The sequence below is a fragment of the Rhinoderma darwinii genome, chromosome 1 (genome assembly GCF_050947455.1).
Source record: "Rhinoderma darwinii isolate aRhiDar2 chromosome 1, aRhiDar2.hap1, whole genome shotgun sequence".
NCBI lineage: Eukaryota > Metazoa > Chordata > Amphibia > Anura > Rhinodermatidae > Rhinoderma > Rhinoderma darwinii.
The window spans coordinates 140,402,627-140,427,103 of record NC_134687.1 but is presented as its reverse complement, the minus strand read 5'-3'; the positions used below and the strand labels follow the sequence as shown (position 1 = coordinate 140,427,103).

General features: G+C 44.7%; 1 protein-coding gene across 1 annotated transcript in view; it reads right to left on the bottom strand.

The window, feature by feature from the left end:
- Positions 1-24,477, bottom strand: part of MGARP (mitochondria localized glutamic acid rich protein) — a 45,096-nt gene that overhangs the window by 4,020 nt on the left and 16,599 nt on the right. Inside the window, exons 4-5 of the mRNA XM_075848300.1 lie at positions 14,175-14,368; positions 3,131-3,179 (exon numbers count right to left, since the gene is read on the bottom strand). Coding sequence (XP_075704415.1) covers positions 3,133-3,179; positions 14,175-14,368 — 241 coding nt within the window. The 3' untranslated portion in view covers positions 3,131-3,132. The remainder of the gene's footprint in view (positions 1-3,130; positions 3,180-14,174; positions 14,369-24,477) is intronic.

Sequence of the window (24,477 nt, the reverse complement as noted above, 5' to 3'; positions counted from 1 at the left end):
CTCCTGCACAGAACATGTGACATCCGGCCGGGTGGCTGCATTATATGACGTAACGTGTGATGTATAATGCAGCTGTTCGTGGTCACACACTATGTGAAGGAGAAACTCAGGTCCTCTCTCCAACCAGCAAGGGAAACAAAATCTCGTTTACCTCGTAATCTCGCGAGATTACGCGTGGCTTGCTGGAATCTCACAGAAAAGATTCAGAAGTGTCAGGATTCTGAATACACATGGCGTCCAGGCTGGAGGTCATGTGTATTCATTATCAGGACACTTGTGTATGTGGCTGCACATCGTTCTAGTAAGAACACTATGTGCGGTGTAAATGAATGGAGAGGAGTGCATGATGCCGATTGGTCACTGATTCGTCAGCATCATACACTGCTGTATAGTGCGTATAGTGCGTTGAGAACTGAATTCGGCAGGTCAGCGGGTTCAGTGACAGCGGTCGGATCGAGCCGTTATTGATCACATATTTGCTCATCACTTAGATGTGATCAATAACAGCTCAATCCTGCGCGTCAGACAGGCAGGACCCGCTGTCACTGAACCCGTCAGTCCTGCTGACCTGACGGGTTCAGGTATTAGCGCACTATACAGCTGCTCTGTATACAGTATACTAAGCAGCTGTATCTCAAAAAGTAATAATCATTTTTAATAAAATGTAATTACAAAAGTTGCACCAACCACACTGATACAAATAATAATAAAAAAAAAAGTTTCCAAAAGGTGTACATAGCCTTTAAATAGTTTTTGTGGGGGAGAGGGAATGCCATGTGTATTTAGCATATATTCACAGGTTACGAGTGCTATTGTGTTTTTTTCTTTTGCAGAGATTCGCAAAACCACGGCAAATGACATGGTCATAAAGCAATTTTACGAAAATTGTTGCAAAAAACGTGATTTCACCTTGACGTATGAAGGGACCCTTGTAGTTAATTTGTGTTGGGTAAGGGGGCTTTGCTGTAGATGTTATGCGAGGGAAAAGTTCAGTTATAGATTTCGTGTGGAGGTGGGAGGCTTTTTCCGTTATTTTGTTCTGTTAGGGTATATTCACATGTAGCGGTTTAGGTGGAGTTAAAAGAAAAACGCATCAAAACCGCTTCTGAAAAAAAAACCGTTTTATCTTGATTTGCTGTGGTTTTATGATACAGTAATTAGCCGCATGCATTGTTTCTTATGCGTTTTTTAACCACACCTCAACCGCTACGTGTGAATATGCACTAAGGCTTTCTTCACACATAATTTTTTCTGGCATCTTAAACTGCATGAAAAAAAATGCTTTTTAAAATGCCAGCATTTCTTAAAACATTACAGCAGGTTTTTTTGTGGTGTTTTTGGTGACCGTTTTAATTTAGTACATGCTTTTTTTTTTGCACTTTTCTTGAAGTCCTATAGAGAAGCCTAAGGGGAAAAACACCAGAAAAAAAGCAATACCGAGAGCATTTGGAAAAAAACACAAAACACTGGCCACAAAAAGGCTAAAAAAACACTACAAACAATAACACAGTTGTAAGTAGTGCATTTTATATTTTACTACAGGCTATGTAAACATTTGAAGACATTTTTTAAAATAAATCTATGTTTTATTTAATTTTAAACAACTTTTTAATTGGTTTTTATTTAAAAAAAAAAAAATCGTATTTTTCAGATACAGCTTCTATGTATTCTGTATACAAAGAAGCTAAATCCATCAGGTCTGCAGGACTCACAGCTTAGGGCCTGTTTACATCAGCGTTAAGCTCCGTTGATGGGTTCCGTCAGACCTTTCCATCAGGGGAACCCATCATCGCAAATGGAAACTATAGCTTCCATTTGCATTATCATTGATTTCAATGGTAATGCTTCCGTTGCTAATGGTTTCCGTTTGTATCCGTTACGTAAGCTTTCCGATTTTTTTGCAGAAATAGCGCAGTCAACCATTAGCAACGGAAGCTTCACCATTTAAATCAATGGTGATGCAAACGTAAGCTATGGGTTCCGTTTGCCTTTACGACGGAGCCCATCAACTAAAACCGAACGCTGATTTCAACACACCCATAGACAAACGTGTCTCTGACATTCAGGATCCAGTTAATAACAACATCCAAGTTCATGAACTTAGATGTGATTTATAATAGCATCATTTATCCTAACGCTCATTCCCCATCAAGCGCTCATTCATTGGCTAATCGGCTTGTTTACGCGGCCAATAAAATGTTCGCTAGTTGGCAGCACATCTCCCTGTGTAAAGAGAGAGATGTGCCGCTGACATGATGGAAATGTATGGGGATGAACGGTCGTAGTAACCATCGCTCCTCCCCATACATAACCGATCATAGCTCCTTGTGAAAGGAGCAAAGGAGTGCCGATCGACGAGCTGTCACGTGGATCAGCGCTAGTTTTCATGGCCCTTGTCGGGCCATGTAAAACGACCCTAGAGAAATGCATTAGATAAAGGGGTTTCTCTGTTTCTTTTTTGATAAATCGTGTATGTGCATAAAGTGCATATGATACACTTCCGTTGCTGTTTCTTGGCTGTTTTACTACTGATGGTTTTCTGGGCTCCCTGATGCCTCTTTATTTATAATCTGAAGGTCATGAATTTTGTCTATAACAATGTCACATCATGCTGTGGTAATGTGGGATTGTTATGGACGATACTCAACAGCACGAGGTTATAAAAAAAAAATTGCATCACTGGACTCAAAAAACCATCAGTGGTGGAACAGCCAAGAATCAGCAACATAAGTGTATGACTGACAATGTGCGATCTTAGCATGAAAACATCACCACCAGCCACCGTCTTTTGATGACCGCTGTATATAAAGCCCAGTTACCTCTGCCACCGTTAAACGGCAGGTGGAGGTAAACAGGTTAAGGATGGGCCGCTACTTATGGGCCAGCGCAGTATCCTTGCCCCCCCAGGCTAGAATTTGCCAGCCAGCCCCTGGTCACACTATATATAGTTTTGATTTAGATTTCTCTTCGGTTCATTCACTTTGTATTTTGTTAATTGATAAAAAAAAATAAACTATTAAAACTTCTATTTTTGAAAGATTTGTCGAAGAATACTTTGGATCATTTTTCCACAACTGCCTAAAACTTTTGCCCAGTACAGTATAACTCAAAAAAATGAAAGGGAATGCACCTTTAGGAGCTTGCAGATGCTTCTTCGGATTCCACAGCCTCTTCACTCTCTAAAATGAAGACAAAAAATTATTGGTTCCATTTATAAATATTAATCAAAGAAAGCAAATGTAGACAATGTGAGGGACAAATGCAGATCTCAACAGTGTGCTTGTTTGGGATGCGTCTCAAGGCCCTTTTACACGGGCCAATGATCAGGCAGACGAGTGTTTATACGAACGCTCAATCCCAATCATTGCCCTATCTGAAAAGAGCAACGGCTGACAAAAAGCAACAAACTGTGGTGGAGAATCACCGTTGCGGAAAACAGAGGTGAAAAAAAAAAGTCAATACTTACCACTTTGGTATTGCCATAGTGACGCGTCTCTGTTCTCCGCACATCCCAGCCTCCGGCAATGATGCTGCAGCCCATGTGACTACTGCAGCCTGTGATTGGTTGCAGCAGTCACATGGGAGAAAAGGAGCCGTCGCTATGTCAATGCCAGGGGGGTAAGTATAGACTTTTTCATTAAATTTAAACAAAAAAAGAAGATAATTTCTGCCACAAAAAAAGTTACAACATTTTCTATTTGTTGCAGTTTTACCTCCCTATTAAATTCAATGGGGAAAACCCACAATAAAAGTTCAACAATTACGCAGCATAAATTGACATGCTGTGGATTCAAAAAAACGCAAAGCAGGTCAATTTATGAGCATTTTATCAGCAATATTTTCCTGCAGCGTATGGATGAGGTTTGTTCAAATCCCCTTCACTTTGCTGCTACTATAAATGCTGTGGATTTTCTGCTCAGAATTCAGTTGTGGAAATTCCGCAGCGTTTACGCGAAGTGTTAATCCAGCCTCACTGTGCAGCTTAGGTTTCAAGCATGCTACGTATTGGTCTACAAATCAAAGCAGTCCAATAGCCTGGAATTATGACATTTTAAAGACAATAAATTAAGTGGTAGAAACACATGGAAGCATCAGGAAAAGGGTTGCCAACGGACCGGTGGTTTTTTTCTGCTGTCCGTAGTTTCCGGCAGAAAAAAACATTGTCCGTGAATTATTTTTTTCCCTTAACGTTTGCACTGCACATGCGCCAAAATGATATGTGCACTGCAAACTTGACAGTGGAGCCACTGCATTAGAAGGCAGAGCGCGGTCTTAGCGGTGGTGGGCGTCGAGACCGGCGGACCACCGGACTTCACCCCCACCACCGCTAGGACCGCTCTCTGCCTCTGCATATTTTTAGATTTCGCCTGGCAGGCATCCTATTGGTCCAGAGCGTTCTCAAACTCCGCCCCATTTACTCATTTCCGCCTCAATGCACGCCCCATTTAACTCAATGAACGCGCGCCACGGCGAAGGGAAAGTGCCCACGGATGATGGGGGCAATAAAATACAGAGATGCTAGGGGATTAAATACACGGATTATGGGGGTTATATACAGGGTTGAGGGGGTAATATACGGGGATGATGGGGGTCGCTTATATAACCCCCATTATCCCTGTATATAACCCACATTATACCTGTAGATCACTCCCATCATCCATGGGATAATGGCGGTTATATACAGGGATGATGGCTGCTATATACAGGGATGATGGCGGTTATATACATGGATGATGGCGGTTATAAACAGGGATGATGGCTGGTATATACAGGGATGATGGCAGTTTGATACAGCGATGATGGCGGTTATATACAGCGATGATGGCGATTATATACAGGGATGATGGCGGTTATAAACAGGGATGATGGCAGTTATATACAGGGATGATGGCTAGCTGGTATATACAGGAATGGTAGGTGTTATATACAGGGATGATGGCTGGTATATACAGGGATGCTGGCGGTTATATACAGGGATGAAGGTGGTATATACAGATATGATGGCAGTTATATACAGGGATGATGGCTAGTATATACAGGGATCATGGCGGTTATATACAGGGATCATGGCGGTTATATACAGGGATGATGGCGGTTATATACAGGGATGATGGCAGTTATATACAGGGATGATGGCAGTTATATACAGGGATGATGGCGGTTATATAGAGTGATTGTGGGGTAATATAGAGGGATGATGGGGTTATATACAGGAAATATGGGGGTTATATACAGGGATGATAGGGGTACATCAGGTTTATCACTAGCCCTTGATTTTGTAATGTGCCCGTAAATATTTTGGTCTGCCCGTGATTTTTAGCTCAGTTGTCCAGAAATTACTGAAGTGGAGGTTGGCAACCCTGATCAAGGAAACTTCTCCAAGAAAATGTGATGTGCACAGGACCTTAGCTTTATTATATGGGTCGTTATGATAACTGCAATACCAAATGTTTTAGCACTTTTGCACAATAAAAGCATGTTTTATGGGGAATTTTTTTTGTATCAATGCATAAAAAAAGAGTTGGAGCTTTTTTTACATTTCCATTGCTGTAGTTATATGATGGCTTAGTATTTTTATTTTTTTTTTTGAGGGACCAGTTGTAGCTTTTATTGGCACCAATTTGGGGTACATACAGTGCATTGGAAGTCTTCAGACCCTTTCACTTTTGTTTTTTGTTATGTTGAGGCTTTGTGCTAAAATAAAAAATCACGTTTTTCCCCATCAGTCTTAACTCAATACCTTATAATGACAAAGTGAAAACAGATTTTTAGACATTTTTGCTCATTTATTAAAAATGAAAAACTCAAATTTTGTATGGGCATTAGTATTTAGATCCTTTGCTATGACACTTGAAATTTAGCTCTGGGGGCCTCCCATTTCTCTAGATCATATTTGAAATGTTTCTACACCTTGATTGGAGTCCACTTGTGGTAAATTCATTTGATTGGACATGATTTGGAAGAACACACCCCTGTCTATATAAGGTCTCACAGCTGACAATGCATATCAGAGCAAAAACCAAGTCATGAGGAGGAAATAACTGAATGTAGAGATCAGGGACAGGATTGTGTGAAGGACAGATCTGGAGAAGGGTACAAAAAAATTCTGCTGCACTGAAAGTTCACAAGAGCACAGTGGCCTCCATAATACTTAAATGGAAGAAGTTTGGAACAACCAGGACTCTTCCTAGAGCTGGCCCCCCACCAAACAAAGTAATTGGGAGGAGAAGGGCCTTGGTAAGAGAGGTCACCAAGAACCCAATGGTCACTCTGGCTGAGCTTCATCTGTGTACAGATGGGAGAAACTTCCAGAAGGTCAACCATCACTGCAGAACTCCACCAATCTGGGTTTTATTGCAGAGTGGCCAGAAAGAAGCTTCCCAGTAAAAGACACACGAAAACCCATCTGGAAACAAGATTCCGTGGTCTGATGAAACCAAGATTGAACTTTTTGGTCTCAATTCTAAGCGTCTTGTCTGGAGGAATACTATCCCTGCCCAATACCATCCCTACAGTGATGCATGGTGGTGGCAGCATCATGCTTTGGGGGTGTTTTTCAGCAGTTGGGACAGGGAGACTGGTCAGGGTTGATAGAAATACAATTGGAAAGAAGGGGATAAACGGCGCTGCTTAGTGAAATAAATTATTTGTATTTAATAAAGGAGAATAATGCTACGCGTTTCAACGCCGGACCGGCGTCTTCATCATGCATATCAACAGGAGTACAAAAAACACATATATACAGTGAAGGAAATAAGTATTTGATCCCTTGCTGATTTTGTAAGTTTGCCCACTGTCAAAGTCATGAACAGTCTAGAATTTTTAGGCTAGGTTAATTTTACCAGTGAGAGATAGATTATATTTAAAAAAAAACTGAAAATCACATTGTCAAAATGATATATATTTATTTGCATTGTGCACAGAGAAATAAGTATTTGATCCCCTACCAACCATTAAGAGTTCAGCCTCCTCGAGACCAGTTACACGCTCCAAATCAACTTGGTGCCTGCATTAAAGACAGCTCTTACATGGTCACCTGCATAAAAGACTCCTGTCCACAGACTCAATGGATCAGTCTGACTCTAACCTCTACAACATGGGCAAGACCAAAGAGCTTTCTAAGGATGTCAGGGACAAGATCATAGACCTGCAGAAGCCTGGAATGGGCTACAAAACCATAAGTAAGACGCTGGGTGAGAAGGAGACAACTGTTGGTGCAATAGTAAGAAAATGGAAGACATACAAAATGACTGTCAATCGACATCGATCTGGGGCTCCATGCAAAATCTCACCTTGTGGGGTATCCTTGATCCTGAGGAAGGTGAGAGCTCAGCCGAAAACTACACGGGGGGAACTTGTTAATGATCTCAAGGCAGCTGGGACCACAGTCACGAAGAAAACCATTGGTAACACATTACGCCGTAATGGATTAAAATCTTGCAGTGCCCGCAAGGTCCCCCTGCTCAAGAAGGCACATGTACAGGCCCGTCTGAAGTTTGCAAATGAACATCTGGATGATTCTGAGAGTGTTTGGAAGAAGGTGCTGTGGTCAGATGAGACTAAAATTGAGCTCTTTGGCATTAGCTCAACTCGCCGTGTTTGGAGGAAGAGAAATGCTGCCTATGACCCAAAGAACACCGTCCCCACTGTCAAGCATGGAGGTGGAAACATTATGTTTTGGGGTGTTTCTCTGCTAAGGGCACAGGACTACTTCACCGCATCAATGGGAGAATGGATGGAGCCATGTACCGTCAAATACTGAGTGACAACCTCCTTCCCTCCACCAGGACATTAAAAATGGCTCGTGGCTGGGTCTTCCAGCACGACAATGACCGGAAACATACAGCCAAGACAACAAAGGAGTGGCTCAAAAAGAAGCACATTAAGGTCATGGAGTGGCCTAGCCAGTCTCCAGACCTTAATCCCATCGAAAACTTATGGAGGGAGCTAAAGATCCGAGTTGCCAAGCGACAGCCTCGAAATCTTATGGATTTACAGATGATCTGCAAAGAGGAGTGGGCCAAAATTCCATCTAACATGTTTGCAAACCTCATTATCAACTACAAAAAACGTCTGACTGCTGTGCTTGCCAACAAGGGTTTTGCCACCAAGTATTAAGTCTTGTTTGCCAAAGGGATCAAATACTTATTTCTCTGTGCACAATGCAAATAAATATATATAATTTTGACTATGTGATTTTCTGTTTTTTTTATTTATATAATCTATCTCTCACTGGTAAAATTAACCTAGCCTAAAAATTCTAGACTGGTCATATCTTTGACAGTGGGCAAATTTACGAAATCAGCAAGGGATCAAATACTTATTTCCTTCACTGTATACACAGATGTACAAAGTCATTAACAAAATGATTGGACCAGTTCAGACCAGCCTCCTGGCCAAAAAACCGCCAAAAACGGCAGGTCAAAGTTCAGCAGTAACAAGAAGGTAAACAATTAAAAGAGGTGAATAAAAGTCATAGACAGATTACTAGCAAACATTGGAAGCATGTACCGATCATACTTGGTAGAATTAGCAAATGAGCGCAATGGAGGATGATCCGTTCAACCAAAAGACAAAGAGTAAATACATATCGTAAAAAACACTGTATACAATACATTGAATTTGTTCATAAAAGTCAGATGTTATTATTAGGATAAATGAGCATATTATATGCAAGAGAAATATACATACTAGCGTTGTCAGGGAGATGGTCAGCAATATGATGCCGGAACACAGTACGGGATCCTATTGGCGCGCATCGTGGAGCATTATCATGGTAACTGTAAACAAAACCATACCGGAAGAGAGGAGAAATTGTGGTGGAACGCATGGTGGAGCGCAGGACGCAGTTAATGCACAGGGGGGAAGTTTTTACCCGAAGGCAGATCAGCGTATATTTGTATTTGAGAGGGCATAGATAGGTAAATGGATGAGGAAAGAGGATGTGTTTATTCGGAATCGGAAACGGCGAACAGACTATAAAGAAAAGTGTGGTCATGACGACCACTCACAACTACGGTGGCCGGACAGGTTCAAGCCGTTTTCTGGGGACGAAAACGCGCATGGCACTAGACATATGATGCATGAAGGGAAAAGAAGAATTAATGTAAGAAGCAAGAAGATCGGGAGGGTAGTGAAACATACAGTATAATTGCGTCATAATTAGAACAATTGAGCAAGGGATACATGGTAAATGGGTATGCCGTGTATGTTGCACAAAATGATGATGGTAAATGGGTATGCCGTATACGTTGCAAAAATGATGAATGAGAATAAAACACATTGATTCGTTGTGATAATATCTATATCCTCAATAAATAAAAATTAAAATAATAATATATATAAATAAAAATAAATAGAAATAAAAATAAATAAAAAGATATATAAATAAATAAAAATGAAAATAAAAATAAAATTAAAAATAATAATAAAAATTAAATATAAATAAAAATAATAATAAAAATAAATATAAAAATAGAAATATTTTTTTTTTTATAAATTAAATAAAAAGTAATGAATACGAAATAAATAAAAATCGTATAGACGGATGAATGGAACGAAAAATATTGTTATTAATCCAGTGCGGACTCTGTAATATCATTGAGGCCATTTGGGTATAGTGTCACCAGTTTATATATCCAAAAATTTTCCCTTTGCTTCAATCTAATGAATCTATTGGATATGTCAGAAGGTATTTTCTCAATGGGAGTCACCGTGATAGAATCAAAATTGCACTTATGTTCAGCGGCACAGTGGCGGGACACACTATGTTTTTCAAAACCAGTCTTAACATTAAATCTATGTTTATTAACCCTACTTCTGAGGGTTTGAGTAGTGCGACCCACATATTGTCGATCACACGTACATTGTAGTAGGTAGATAACATAGTCACTACCACAATTAAGAAAGCTTTTTATCGGGAACCTATCCTTTGTAATAACAGAAGTGAAGTGCATTTTTTTATTTGTAATGTTTAGACAGCAAAGACATCTGGATTTGCCACAACGATAAGACCCATTAATAATCAAGGATGTTTTCATGGGGTCATGAATAATTTTCTGTAGTTTACTAGGCGCAATCATATTTCTCAGCGTTTTATGTGATCACATACAGAAGGGCTAAAACGCTGAGAAATATGATTGCGCATAGTAAACTTTTTTTTTAATTTTTATTTCTATTTTTATTTATATATATATATATTTATTTTTATTATTTATTTTTATATTTATTTTTATTATTATTATTTTAATTTTTATCTTTATTATTATTTTTATTTTTATTTATTTATATATCTTTTTATTTTTTTATTTCTATTTATTGTTATTTATATATATTATTATTTTTATTTTTATTTATTGAGGATATAGATATTATCACAACGAATCAATGTGTTTTATTCTCATTCATCATTTTTGCAACGTATACGTCATACCCATTTACCATCATCATTTTGTGCAACATACACGGCATACCCATTTACCATGTATCCCTTGCTCAATTATTCTAATTATGACGCAATTATACTGTATGTTTCACTACCCTCCCGATCTTCTTGCTTCTTACATTAATTCTTCTTTTCCCTTCATGCATCATATGTCTAGTGCCATGCGCGTTTTCGTCCCCAGAAAACGGCTTGAACCTGTCCGGCCACCGTAGTTGTGAGTGGTCGTCATGACCACACTTTTCTTTATAGTCTGTTCGCCGTTTCCGATTCCGAATAAACACATCCTCTTTCCTCATCCATTTACCTATCTATGCCCTCTCAAATACAAATATACGCTGATCTGCCTTCGGGTAAAAACTTCCCCCCTGTGCATTAACTGCGTCCTGCGCTCCACCATGCGTTCCACCACAATTTCTCCTCTCTTCCGGTATGGTTTTGTTTACAGTTACCATGATAATGCTCCACGATGCGCGCCAATAGGATCCCGTACTGTGTTCCGGCATCATATTGCTGACCATCTCCCTGACAACGCTAGTATGTATATTTCTCTTGCATATAATATGCTCATTTATCCTAATAATAACATCTGACTTTTATGAACAAATTCAATGTATTGTATACAGTGTTTTTTACGATGTGTATTTACTCTTTGTCTTTTGGTTGAACGGATCATCCTCCATTGCGCTCATTTGCTAATTCTACCAAATATGATCGGTACATGCTTCCAATGTTTGCTAGTAATCGGTCTATGACTTTTATTCACCTCTTTTAATTGTTTACCTTTTTGTTACTGCTGAACTTTGACCTGCCGTTTTTGGCGGTTTTTTGGCCAGGAGGCTGGTCTGAACTGGTCCAATCATTTTGTTAATGACTTTGTACATCTGTGTATATATATGTGTTTTTTGTACTTTCCTGTTGATATGCCTGATGAAGACGCCGGTCCGGCGTTGAAACGAATAGCATTATTCTCCTTTATTAAATACAAATAATTTATTTCACTAAGCAGCGCCGTTTATCCCCTTCTTTCCAATTGTATTTCTATTACCTTGGCAACCCCTTGGGAGTTTGCGTTGGGATTGGCAGCAGCTTTCTACAACAAATTACATGCCGGTAATTTGCAACCTTGGAGGTGAGCATTTATGTGCGTTTTTATTACGCTCATTATCTATTGATTCCGCAAGTCTTGGCGCCGTGTCCTTTTGTTTTGTTCTGGTCAGGGTTGAGGAAAAGATGATTGGAGCAAAGTACAGAGATATTCTTAATGAAAACCTGATCCAGAGTGCTCTGGACCTCAGACCGGGCAGAATGTTCACCTTCCAATAAGACAATGACCCTAAGCACACAGACAAGACAACACAGGTGTGGCTTAGAGATAATTCTGTGAAAGTCCTTGAGTGGCCCTGCCAGAGCCCTGACTTAAAGAAGCTCTGTCACCAGATTTTGCAACCCCTATCTGCTATTGCAGCAGATAGGCGCTGCAATGTAGATTACAGGAACGTTTTTATTTTTAAAAAACGAGCATTTTTGGCCAAGTTATGACCATTTTTGTATTTATGCAAATGAGGCTTGCAAAAGTACAACTGGGCGTGTTGAAAAGTAAAAGTACAACTGGGCGTGTATTATGTGCGTACATCGGGGCGTGTTTACTACTTTTACTAGCTGGGCTTTCTGATGAGAAGTATCATCCACTTCTCTTCAGAACGCCCAGCTTCTGGCAGTGCAGATCTGTGACGTCACTCACAGGTCCTGCATCTTGTCGGCACCAGAGGCTACAGTTGATTCTGCAGCAGCATCAGCATTTGCAGGTAAGTAGCTACATCGACTTACCTGCAAACGCCGATGCTGCTGCAGAATCATCTGTAGCCTCTGGTGTCGATGTGTCCTCGCTCGTCTGACACGATGCAGGACCTGTGAGTGACGACACAGCGTGATCTCTGGAGAACACGGCTGTGTCTGCACTGCCAGAAGCTGGGCGTTCTGAAGAGAAGTGGATGATGCTTCTATACACAACGGCCAGCTAGTAAAAGTAGTAAACATGCCCCGATGTACGCACATAATACACGCCCAGTTGTACTTTTACTTTTCAACACGCCCAGTTGTACTTTTGCAAGCCTCATTTGCATAAATACGAAAATGGTCATAACTTGGCCAAAAATTCTCGTTTTTTAAAAATAAAAACGTTACTGTAATCTACATTGCAGCGCCTATCTGCTGCAATAGCAGATAGGGGTTGCAAAATCTGGTGACAGAGCCTCTTTAAACCGAATCAAACATCTCTGGAGAGACCTGAACATAGCTGTCCACCGATGGTCCCCATCCAACCTGACCGAGCTTGAGAGAACCTGCAAAAAAGAATGGCAAAAAATCTCCAACTCCAGGTGTGCAGACCTTGTGGCATCATACCCAAGAAGACTGGAAGCTGTTATCACTGCCAAAGGTGCTCCAACGGAGTACTGAGTAAAGAGTCTGAATACTTATGTCAATGCAATATTTTAGTTTTTCATTTTCAATAAATTAGTAAAGATTACTAACATTCTGTTTTCACTATGTTATTATGGAGTGCAAAATGATGGGGGAAAAAAGTAAAAAATGTTTTAATTTATTTTTTAGCACAAGGCCTCAACATAAAATGTAAAAAAATTGAAAGGGTCTAAAGACTTTCTAAATGCATTGTATATGTTCTTGATTCAGTTTTTCTTTTTAGAGGGGGTGTGGGGAAATAAAACAGCAAGTCTGCCATAGCTTTTTGGATTTTTTTTTACACCATGTGCCATATAAGTAATACGTTAATCTTGTTCTACAGGGCGTTACGACTGGGGAAATGCTAATAATCACATACCTACGGCAGACCTAGGAGTCTTTTCTTAGACCTCCAGCTACCATGGTAAGCCATTGGCACAGAGTAATGTAGTTGTGGGGTGCCAATGGGCTGACAGAGGAAGCCCCCTCCCTCTGTCAAGCTCTTTAGATGCCACAGGTATTTGCGGCATCTAAGGAGTTTGCAAGGAGAGGGCTAAAAGGTTAAACTAACGGGGTAGGAATTATCTCTGATTCCTGGAGTTGCTGCAGGAGGTTGCTGGTCTTGGTAATCTCCCCTTGAAGCATATTATTAGGGAGAATACAATGCCTCACAGAGGCACTATAAAGCGGAACACTGTGTCGAAGGGTCCATAATACAGGCCTGAAGGGTCGCCATACGGGGCCTGTGCACACAATGCCATGTGTGCATGGACCCCAAGATTAAATGTAGCACTTAGGGCCCATTCACACGAGCGTGAATAAAGTCCGTGTGCTGCGCATGGAAATCACGCAGAGCACAAGAACCCATTGATTTCAATGGGGCCGTTCACACATGTGTGTTTTCACGCGGAAAGAGTCCGCTGCATGAAACTCACTGCATGTTCTATAGTGGTGCGTTTTCACGCACCTACGCGCCCATTAAAGTCAACAGGTGTGTGAAAACCACGCACCACACACGGATGCACATCCGTGTGCGGTGCGTGATTTGCGCATCAATTAGTTTAAAAATAAAAAAAGACGTGCTTTGCGAGTGCGTGGAAAACACATGCCACTCGCAAAGTACACTGATGCATAATGCAACACACACGGACCAGATTCACTGGCGTTTTTCACGTGAATCAATCTAATACGCTCGTGTGAATCTAGCCTTATTAGTTAGAAATATTGTATTAGTTCTGATGAGGAGAAAACATTGGAAATCTCTGTACACCTTGATCTGGGGGCGCACTCTCCTCCACAATCAACTCCGGTTTTCTGGCAGTAAGTTCAGACCAGTCTTCTGCTGCTGATGCCAGATCTTCAGTGATGTTGTCTGAACTTGCTTCAAGCACCGGAGATATCTCTTCCAAAGTTTCTTCTACAGATTCAATTTTCTCTGGTTCCACTAGACAGATATGAAGATATATATATATTTAATATAAATTACCCGTTGGCACCTTTACAATTTGGTGACTGAAAAATCATACTCTCCAATAACTAACTAAACGTTTGGCTTATTATTTGAATTCCTGTGCAAAGGCAACACTTTGTATTATGACTTGCGTGTCCGATTTGCGTCCGCAAACAATGTTTTTTTTGTGAGTGAAGTTCCGTGTTGCATCCATCTGTGTTCCGTGTGTCCGTTCTCAGTTTTTCGCGTCCGCCGCTCTGCTACTTCCTAGTTCCACTTTTTTTCCAGCGTCTCCTAGCAACAGAACCATCAAAAATGGACTATATACAGATGCTGTCTGTGTGCTGTCCATTTTTTTGTGTCCCCATTGACTTGAATGGGCTAGTCTAGGACGCAAAACAAATTATAGTAGTGTATTGCTGCAAAATTGACGTGTGAATAGCCTCATTGACTAAAAGGGTATGTGCACACGAGAACTGGCTTTTACGTCTGAAAACAGCTGCGTCTTTTCAGACGTAAAAGCTCCTCCTCGCGTTTTGCAAGGCGTCTTTGACGGCCGATCATTTGAGCTGTTCTTCATTGAATTCAACGAAGAACGGCTCAAATTACGTTTCAAAGAAGTGTCCTGCACTTCTTTGACGAGGCAGTCATTTTACGCGTCGTCGTTTGACAGCTGTCAAACGACGACGCGTAAATGACAGGTCGTCGGCACAGTACGTCGGCAAACCCATTCAAATGAATGGGCAGATGTTTGCCGACGTATTGTAGCCCTATTTTCAGACGTAAAACGAGGCATAATACGCTTCGTTTACGTCTGAAAATAGGTCGTGTGAACCCAGCCAAATGGGTCTGTGTGCTGTCCATGTGTAGTCCGTTGGACACACAAGCAGTACACGGACGTAAAATACGCTCGTCTGAATAAGTTCTGAGAAGAAGGAATTCATCTATTGATATAGCACTCTTTATATTACAAAATCGAAAGATATAATACATTAACGGTGTCAGTATAGGAGTTCTTATTCTGAAACATTGATATAAGTGATTTAATTTCTCAAACCAAAAGGTGATTCAAATATTTTATGTTATTGAATAAAATAAATGTCATAACTGCATTCAATTAATTTTGGTGAAACTACATTAAAAGAATTGTGACGCTATACAATATCCATGAACTGTTGTGGTGGATTATTGAGTTAGATTTTTGCCATGTATAGATTACTGTGGTGTATTTTACTACAGTTGAATTATTGTAGTGTATTTTATTGAAGTGATTTCATTTTTTTTGTGATATTGATAACCAAATTCTAAATAGCTGTGCAGTTTCAGGACATATGAAATGGATACTTATGTGTTATGTAAAGAGACAGTGTATTGTACTGTCGATTGCGCGATTGTTTCCGCCAAATAAAACGGAAACCTTATGGAATGGAGGCAAACGGAAACCATTTGCAACGGAAGCATTAGGCTGGATTCACGCGAGCATGTAAAGGACAGAACGTATTTTGGCCGCAAGTCCCGGAGCGAACACACTGCAGGGAGCCGGGCTCCTAGCATCATAGTTATGTACGATGCTAGGAGTCCCTGCCTCGCTGCAGGACAACTGTCCCGTACTGTAATCATGTTTTCAGTACGGGACAGTAGTTCCACGGAGAGGCAGGGACTCCTAGCGTCATACATAACTATTATTCTAGGAGCCCGGCTCCCTGCAGTGTGTTCGGTCCAAGACTTGCGGCCGAAATACGTTCCGTCCTTTACGGACCGAACATGCTCGTGTGAATCCAGCCTTACCATTGCAATCAATGGTAATACAAACGGAAAGCTATGGTTTCTGTTTGCCTTTCCGTTCATGGGTTCCTCCAAAGGAGAGGTCTGACGGAACCCATCAACGGAAACCAACGCTAACGTAAACAGGCCCTTAGAGGTCATAGACTACTCCTGCCAGATAAACACTCCTCAAAAGATCTGAAATGATATGATCATGCACTCTCTCTCCCCATAGATGTCACTTACAAATAATGTAAGATAACATCGCAAGGCGTTTTCCCGGTACCTCAGAATTGAGGAGCACTTTCTGCCAACTGCAATACGTATGGGAGTATTCTCGGAATGGCACTGTGTACATGGGAAGAACTCTCTGGCAAACTCTGTTTAGGAGTATCAAGACAGGTGCTTTTATAAGGTAACCTAGCAGCACAGTTTATGGGGACACTGCAGCGCACCATACCAGACAGATGGCATTTTAAGGGGGTACAGTGGCATCTAAAACATATATGCTGCCAGGGAGGGGAGGCATATGCTGTAGAAAAAAATAAAAAAATAAATAAAAATAACGACATAGCAAACTCTGAAAAAGCCTTCATGGCAGTTGGGTCAAGATGGAGAAGAAATGGAAAGTAAAGAACTACAACTAGAGAAGACATCAACCGTAACTCATTGTATTTAATTGTTTAATGTGACTTTAACTCTGCCTGATCAGTACTGCATTTCTTTGTCCAGTCTGCACCATGATGAAGTCCTGCAGTCCACCTCTATGTCACTGTTATTTGGCCTCTGTGATAGTTTTATTATATGGTGGTATTATAAGGTCACTGTATGGAGGTATTGGTTAGTGAATGTATGACGGTATTAGTCAGTCATGGTATAGCGAAGTCCTAAGAAAAAAATTGCATTGTACTTCTATTTGAAATACTGTTGCCTGATGTATTTTGAGATCTGAGCGAAACCGCTATCTACCACTTTTTATGCACTATGACTAGTAATATTGCCTGGAGCTGGTAGTATTGTATTCACATTATGTCTTATAAAATTTTGTAGGAACTTCTGATGATTTATCTGTTGCATGAACAATCAGAATTGGAAGCATCCGGTTCCTGTAATTCACACGTGTCAAATACAAGGCCCGCGGGCCAATTCCAGCCCGCCACTTCATTTCATATGGCACTCTGTACAAGGGGGCGTGGGGCCGAGTGGCACTCTGTACAACGGGGGGGGGGGGGCGTGTGGCACTCTGTACAACGGGGGGGGGGGCGTGTGGCACTCTGTACAACGGGGGGGGGGGCGTGTGGCACTCTGTACAACGGGGGGGGGGGGGGCGTGTGGCACTCTGTACAACGGGGGGGGGGGGCGTGTGGCACTCTGTACAACGGGGGGGGGGGGGCGTGTGGCACTCTGTACAACGGGGGGGGGGGGGGCGTGTGGCACTCTGTACAACGGGGGGGGCGTGTGGCACTCTGTACAACAGGGGGGGGCGTGTGGCACTCTGTACAACAGGGGGGGGCGTGTGGCACTCTGTACAACGGGGGGGGGCGTGTGGCACTCTGTACAACGGGGGGGGGGCGTGTGGCACTCTGTACAACGGGGGGGGGGCGTGTGGCACTCTGTACAACGGGGGGGCGTGTGGCACTCTGTACAACGGGGGGGGCGTGTGGCACTCTGTACAACGGGGGGGGGGGCGTGTGGCACTCTGTACAACGGGGGGGGCGTGTGGCACTCTGTACAACGGGGGGGGGCGTGTGGCACTCTGTACAACGGGGGGGGGGCGTGTGGCACTCTGTACAACGGGGGGGGGGGCGTGTGGCACTCTGTACAACGGGGGGGGGGGGGGCGTGTGGCACTCTGTACAACGGGGGGGGGGGGGCGTGTGGCACTCTGTACAACGGGGGGGGGGGGCGTGTGGCACTCTGTACAACGGGGGGGGCGTGTGGCACTCTGTACAACGGGGGGGGCGTGTGGCACTCTGTACAACGGGGGGGGCGTGTGGCACTCTGTACAACGGGGGGGGCGTGTGGCACTCTGTACAACGGGGGGGGCGTGTGGCACTCTGTACAACGGGGGGGGCGTGTGGCACTCTGTACAACGGGGGGGCGTGTGGCACTCTGTACAACGGGGGGGCGTGTGGCACTCTGTACAACGGGGGGGCGTGTGGCACTCTGTACAACGGGGGGGCGTGTGGCACTCTGTACAACGGGGGGGCGTGTGGCACTCTGTACAACGGGGGGGCGTGTGGCACTCTGTACAACGGGGGGGCGTGTGGCACTCTGTACAACGGGGGGGCGTGTGGCACTCTGTACAACGGGGGGGCGTGTGGCACTCTGTACAACGGGGGGCGTGTGGCACTCTGTACAACGGGGGGCGTGTGGCACTCTGTACAACGGGGGGCGTGTGGCACTCTGTACAACGGGGGGCGTGTGGCACTCTGTACAACGGGGGGCGTGTGGCACTCTGTACAACGGGGGGCGTGTGGCACTCTGTACAACGGGGGGCGTGTGGCACTCTGTACAACGGGGGGCGTGTGGCACTCTGTACAACGGGGGGCGTGTGGCACTCTGTACAACGGGGGGCGTGTGGCACTCTGTACAACGGGGGGCGTGTGGCACTCTGTACAACGGGGGGCGTGTGGCACTCTGTACAACGGGGGGCGTGTGGCACTCTGTACAACGGGGGGCGTGTGGCACTCTGTACAACGGGGGGCGTGTGGCACTCTGTACAACGGGGGGCGTGTGGCACTCTGTACAACGGGGGGCGTGTGGCACTCTGTACAACGGGGGGCGTGTGGCACTCTGTACAACGGGGGGCGTGTGGCACTCTGTACAACGGGGGGCGTGTGGCACTCTGTACAACGGGGGGCGTGTGGCACTCTGTACAACGGGGGGCGTGTGGCACTCTGTACAACGGGGGGCGTGTGGCACTCTGTACAACGGGGGGCGTGTGGCACTCTGTACAACGGGGGGCGTGTGGCACTCTGTACAACGGGGGGCGTGTGGCACTCTGTACAACGGGGGGCGTGTGGCACTCTGTACAACGGGGGGCGTGTGGCACTCTGTACAACGGGGGGCGTGTGGCACTCTGTACAACGGGGGGCGTGTGGCACTCTGTACAACGGGGGGCGTGTGGCACTCTGTACAACGGGGGGCCGAGTGGCACTCTGTACAAGGGGGGGGGCCGAGTGGCACTCTGTACAAGGGGGGGGGCCGAGTGGCACTCTGTACAAGGGGGGGGGCCGAGTGGCACTCTGTACAAGGGGGGGGGCCGAGTGGCACTCTGTACAAGGGGGGGGGGCCGAGTGGCACTCTGTACAAGGGGGGGGGCCGAGTGGCACTCTGTACAAGGGGGGGGGGCCGAGTGGCACTCTGTACAAGGGGGGGGGGCCGAGTGGCACTCTGTACAAGGGGGGGGGCCGAGTGGCACTCTGTACAAGGGGGGGGCCGAGTGGCACTCTGTACAAGGGGGGGGGCCGAGTGGCACTCTGTACAAGGGGGGGGCCGAGTGGCACTCTGTACAAGGGGGGGGCCGAGTGGCACTCTGTACAAGGGGGGGGCCGAGTGGCACTCTGTACAAGGGGGGGCCGAGTGGCACTCTGTACAAGGGGGGGCGTGTGGCACTCTGTACAAGGGGGGGCGTGTGGCACTCTGTACAAGGGGGGGCGTGTGGCACTCTGTACAAGGGGGGGGCGTGTGGCACTCTGTACAAGGGGGGGGCGTGTGGCACTCTGTACAAGGGGGGGGCGTGTGGCACTCTGTACAAGGGGGGGGCGTGTGGCACTCTGTACAAGGGGGGGGCGTGTGGCACTCTGTACAAGGGGGGGCGTGTGGCACTCTGTACAAGGGGGGCGTGTGGCACTCTGTACAAGGGGGGGGCGTGTGGCACTCTGTACAAGGGGGGGGCGTGTGGCACTCTGTACAAGGGGGGGGGCGTGTGGCACTCTGTACAAGGGGGGGGCGTGTGGCACTCTGTACAAGGGGGGGCGTGTGGCACTTTGTACAAGGGGGGGGGGCGTGTGGCACTCTGTACAAGGGGGGGCGTGTGGCACTCTGTACAAGGGGGGGCGTGTGGCACTCTGTACAAGGGGGGGCGTGTGGCACTCTGTACAAGGGGGGGGCGTGTGGCACTCTGTACAAGGGGGGGGCGTGTGGCACTCTGTACAAGGGGGGGGCGTGTGGCACTCTGTACAAGGGGGGGGCGTGTGGCACTCTGTACAAGGGGGGGCGTGTGGCACTTTGTACAAGGGGGGGGGCGTGTGCACTCTGTACAAGGGGGGGCGTGTGGCACTCTGTACAAGGGGGGCGTGTGGCACTCTGTACAAGGGGGGCGTGTGGCACTCTGTACAAGGGGGGGCGTGTGGCACTCTGTACAAGGGGGGGCGTGTGGCACTCTGTACAAGGGGGGGCGTGTGGCACTCTGTACAAGGGGGGGCGTGTGGCACTCTGTACAAGGGGGGGGCGTGTGGCACTCTGTACAAGGGGGGCGTGTGGCACTCTGTACAAGGGGGGGGCGTGTGGCACTCTGTACAAGGGGGGGGGCGTGTGGCACTCTGTACAAGGGGGGGGGCGTGTGGCACTCTGTACAAGGGGGGGGCGTGTGGCACTCTGTACAAGGGGGGGGGTGTGCGGTGCTATCTACAGGGAGCCGTGTGTGTGCGGTGCTATCTACAGGGGGCTGTGTGTGTGCGGTGCTATCTACAGGAGGTCGTGTGCATGCGGTGCTATCTACAGGGGCCTCAACTGGGGCATTATTACTGTGTGGGGGCACGGGTACGGAGGGGGCACATTTATTGTGTCGAGCACTGAAAGATCATTATTGCCATCTGGAGCACTGTGGATTACAAGTTTGCTTAGACTAGGATAGGGTATAGGTGTGGAGAGTAATGGAAAAACGAGAACCCAACATGTCTATGTGTCAAATTCTGCAGAGACGAGTCTGGGCCGGATGCAGAAAAAAAAGGGAAAGAGAACGACTCTAATTAGAGAAAACATCCCCTAAGTTAGCGTGGGAAAGCTACAAGCAGAGCTGTGATTGGGGAGTCACTCCTAGCGCACAGGCAATGGTTTTGTAATGTGTCCGTAAATTTTTTCAATCGGCCCTTTAAAGGCAACCATAAGGCTGATGTGGACCACGGTGATAATGTGTTTGACACCCCTGCTGTAATTGATGCCAACTGTAAGAAAGTTTAGATCCAGGACAGACTTTAAAAAAAAATGGATCAAACTATAAAGAATTTACATTTTAAGGGAAAGATAGCAGAATAAAAGTATGCCAGCCCTTAGCTTTCTCCTCCGCTGGCCATGCGCTAGTGCAACAAGTGTGGTCACATGAAAGGACCTTATCCATTCCCATGTTCAGATACAAAATCCCAAAAATTTGCTCACTTCACTGCTCCGCTCCACACCCAATCTACTCAGGCTCCTACATCAAGCCGAGTAGCATCAGGATGTTATATATACGACGCAGGAAGGATATTGTGTGCAGAGTCAAATACAAGGCACCGGACCTCAGGACCTTGTATGCGCTAAGGTCTGATGTGGTAGCCTGAGAAAATCTGGAGGGGAGAACCGAAGTGGCGAGTAAATTTTCCTTCATTTTACGGCCCCTGGCTACAGAGTGAAATCTACACCAGCTAGAAGCTAGCAGAGTTCCGCTATAATTGATGCCAGTTTCTGCCGTACATTAGAATACAATTTTCCAGCAGGGGATGCCCACTTTTATTAAGTCCCACCCACTTTTAGAAAAAAGTGGCATAAACTGCCCATAAGGAGCATTTTTTTTTCACTTTTCAGAGTCCTCTGCAATTTTCTACGCTAGAAAACCAGTGTAGAAAAGTTGATCAATTCTCCCTTAGGCCGGGTTCCCACGGGTCGGATACGCTGAGCAGCGTATCAGACCTGGAACCCGTAGCAGCTTCCGCCCGAAAAACCTGGTGCAGGTTTTCAAACTGAATTTCCGCTGCGGAATGCAGCCCTGGGAAAAAAACCAAACGTCTATACATACTCCATCCCTCTACACTGTGCGCGTTGTCCAGCCTCCTACGATGAAACGTCATCCCAAGAGGCTGGACTGCAGGAAGAAAAAGAGCGTTCTGTGTAAGAATTATTTTATTTTTTTCCGGAGTTTCGATATTTGCGGTGTAATAGCTGCGATTCCACCGCAAGAGTCGCAGCACCTGGCTTTCTGTTGCGGGCCTTGCAAACCCGCAACAGGAAAAAGAACGCCGCATAAATTGACATGCTGCAGAATTAAGTTCCGCACCGCAGGTCAATTTATTAACTTTTCTGAAGCGTCTTTTTTCTGCAGCGTGGGCATGAGATTCTCTTATTCTCATCCACTTTTGCTGCTACTGTAAAAGCTGCGGAATTTCCGCAACGGAATTCTGAGGAAATACCGCCGCATTTAAAGTGGCAGCAAAAGCGGATGAGATTAAGAAAATCTCAAGCCCACGTTAAACATTAATAAATTGGCTTGAGGTACGGAATTTAATTCCACTGCATGTCAATTTATGCAAAACCCACAACAGAAAGCCATGTGTTGCAACTCAGGAAAAGAAAAAAATCACACTTATCTTCGGACGGAAGCAGAACGCCTCCAAACATCTGCCCATTGATTTCAATGGGTTAAACGGCGTTCTGTTCCGTTGGGCCTTTTTTTAAAGCGGCTGTTTTGAAAAATGGCCGTGTAAAAAAAAACGGCCGCGAAAAAGAAGTGCAGGTCACTTCTTGGGACGTTTTTGGAGCAGTTTTTCATAGACTATTGAAAAAAGCTCCAAAAACGGCCGTGAAAATCGCGAGTGGCTTAAAAAAAAGTCTGAAAATCAGGCGCTGTTTTCCCTTGAAAACAGCTCCGTATTTTCAGACGGTTTTGAGTTTGTGTGTGAACATACCCTTAGTCTATAAATTCAGTGGTTTTGGGACTGTTGCCAATACATTGTACAGGAGCATACAGGAAGGTTTGTTTTTTTTCAATGCAGGACACTGTGTCTGTCCAATTTTGAGGGCATCGAGTCTGTCACTAATATGGAGGCACAGTGGCTAACACTGTTATGGAGGGCTCAAATTCTCATGGAATATGAATCTCTAATCTGTACTAACTACATCTCCATAAATATAAAAGTTTGAACTTTATACCCGTCACTGCAACTCTAACATTGAAAATAGTTCATAAGTCACTGTAGAATATAAAAGAACAAATTCTGTATAAGTGCTTAATATTATTTCAATCTAAATCACTACAAATGGAATGACGATCCACGCTAAAAATTAAAGCACACGCCAGTTCACACAGACAATGGTCTAGAACCTGCCCAGCAGCAAGTGACAGACCTTTAACTAATGCATGTTGTCATGTCCAAAAGCTGACACAGGGAAGCGAAATGAAGCTGACAATGTAATATGTTCTGTAATTCTAGTGGAATTTTCCTGCACTGCATTTCTCAGAAGCAAACCTCCAATTGACCTGAAGTATCAGAATTGGACACCTTTATAGGACTTGTTAGATAAAATGGGTACGCTTAGCTTAAACATGAAGTTATATTTGATACCAGTGGCAAGCTAATATATTGAAACATAAGACCATACCAGGTGAATTGGCATTTATAAATTCCCATTAACGGACACTCCGGCCAAAATGAAACTTTCCCACGTGTACCATTATGGTTTTCCATGTGTCAGTCTCTCAGCTGTTATTTTTCTTGCTGCTTCTATCTCTATATATCAGACTGGGACGGTTGCTTATCAGCAGTGTGAATGAGGCTCGGTGACACGCTCTCTCTATTGGTTCTATGGAGATCTATGTGTCACCCATCATAGGCTACAGCTGTCCCTGTACCACACTAGTTTTACACAGGGGGACGACGATGACAAAATTCTATCAGCTACCACGGATACTTAAGACAGGTTCCTGTCACACACACGTATAGAATATAGAAGAATATAAGGCAGCCTCCGTCTGTATACTTATGGTTTCTCTGCTTATTTAGGAGAATATAGAAAGAATGATAATCAGTGTCCCCCAGAATGCAGAAATGGTATGGTCTTTAGCTGGTCATTTGATGCTGTGCTGAAGCATCATGGGATTGATAGCAAAGCAGAGAGGAAGAGAAAGCTGGAGAAATCTAAGGGTATGTTCACACGGCCTATTTTCAGAATTTTATCGGGCGGGCCGTAAACGCCCCAAAACACGGCTGAAAATACAGAGGCTGAATGTCTCCAAAAATCTGCCCATTGATTTCAATGGGGAAAAATGGAGTTCCATTCCCACGGGGCATTTTTTTATGCGGCCGTTTTTAGAAACGCCCCGTTAAAAAGAAGTGCATGTCACTTCTTGAGCAGTTTTTTATTGACGCAATTGAAAAACC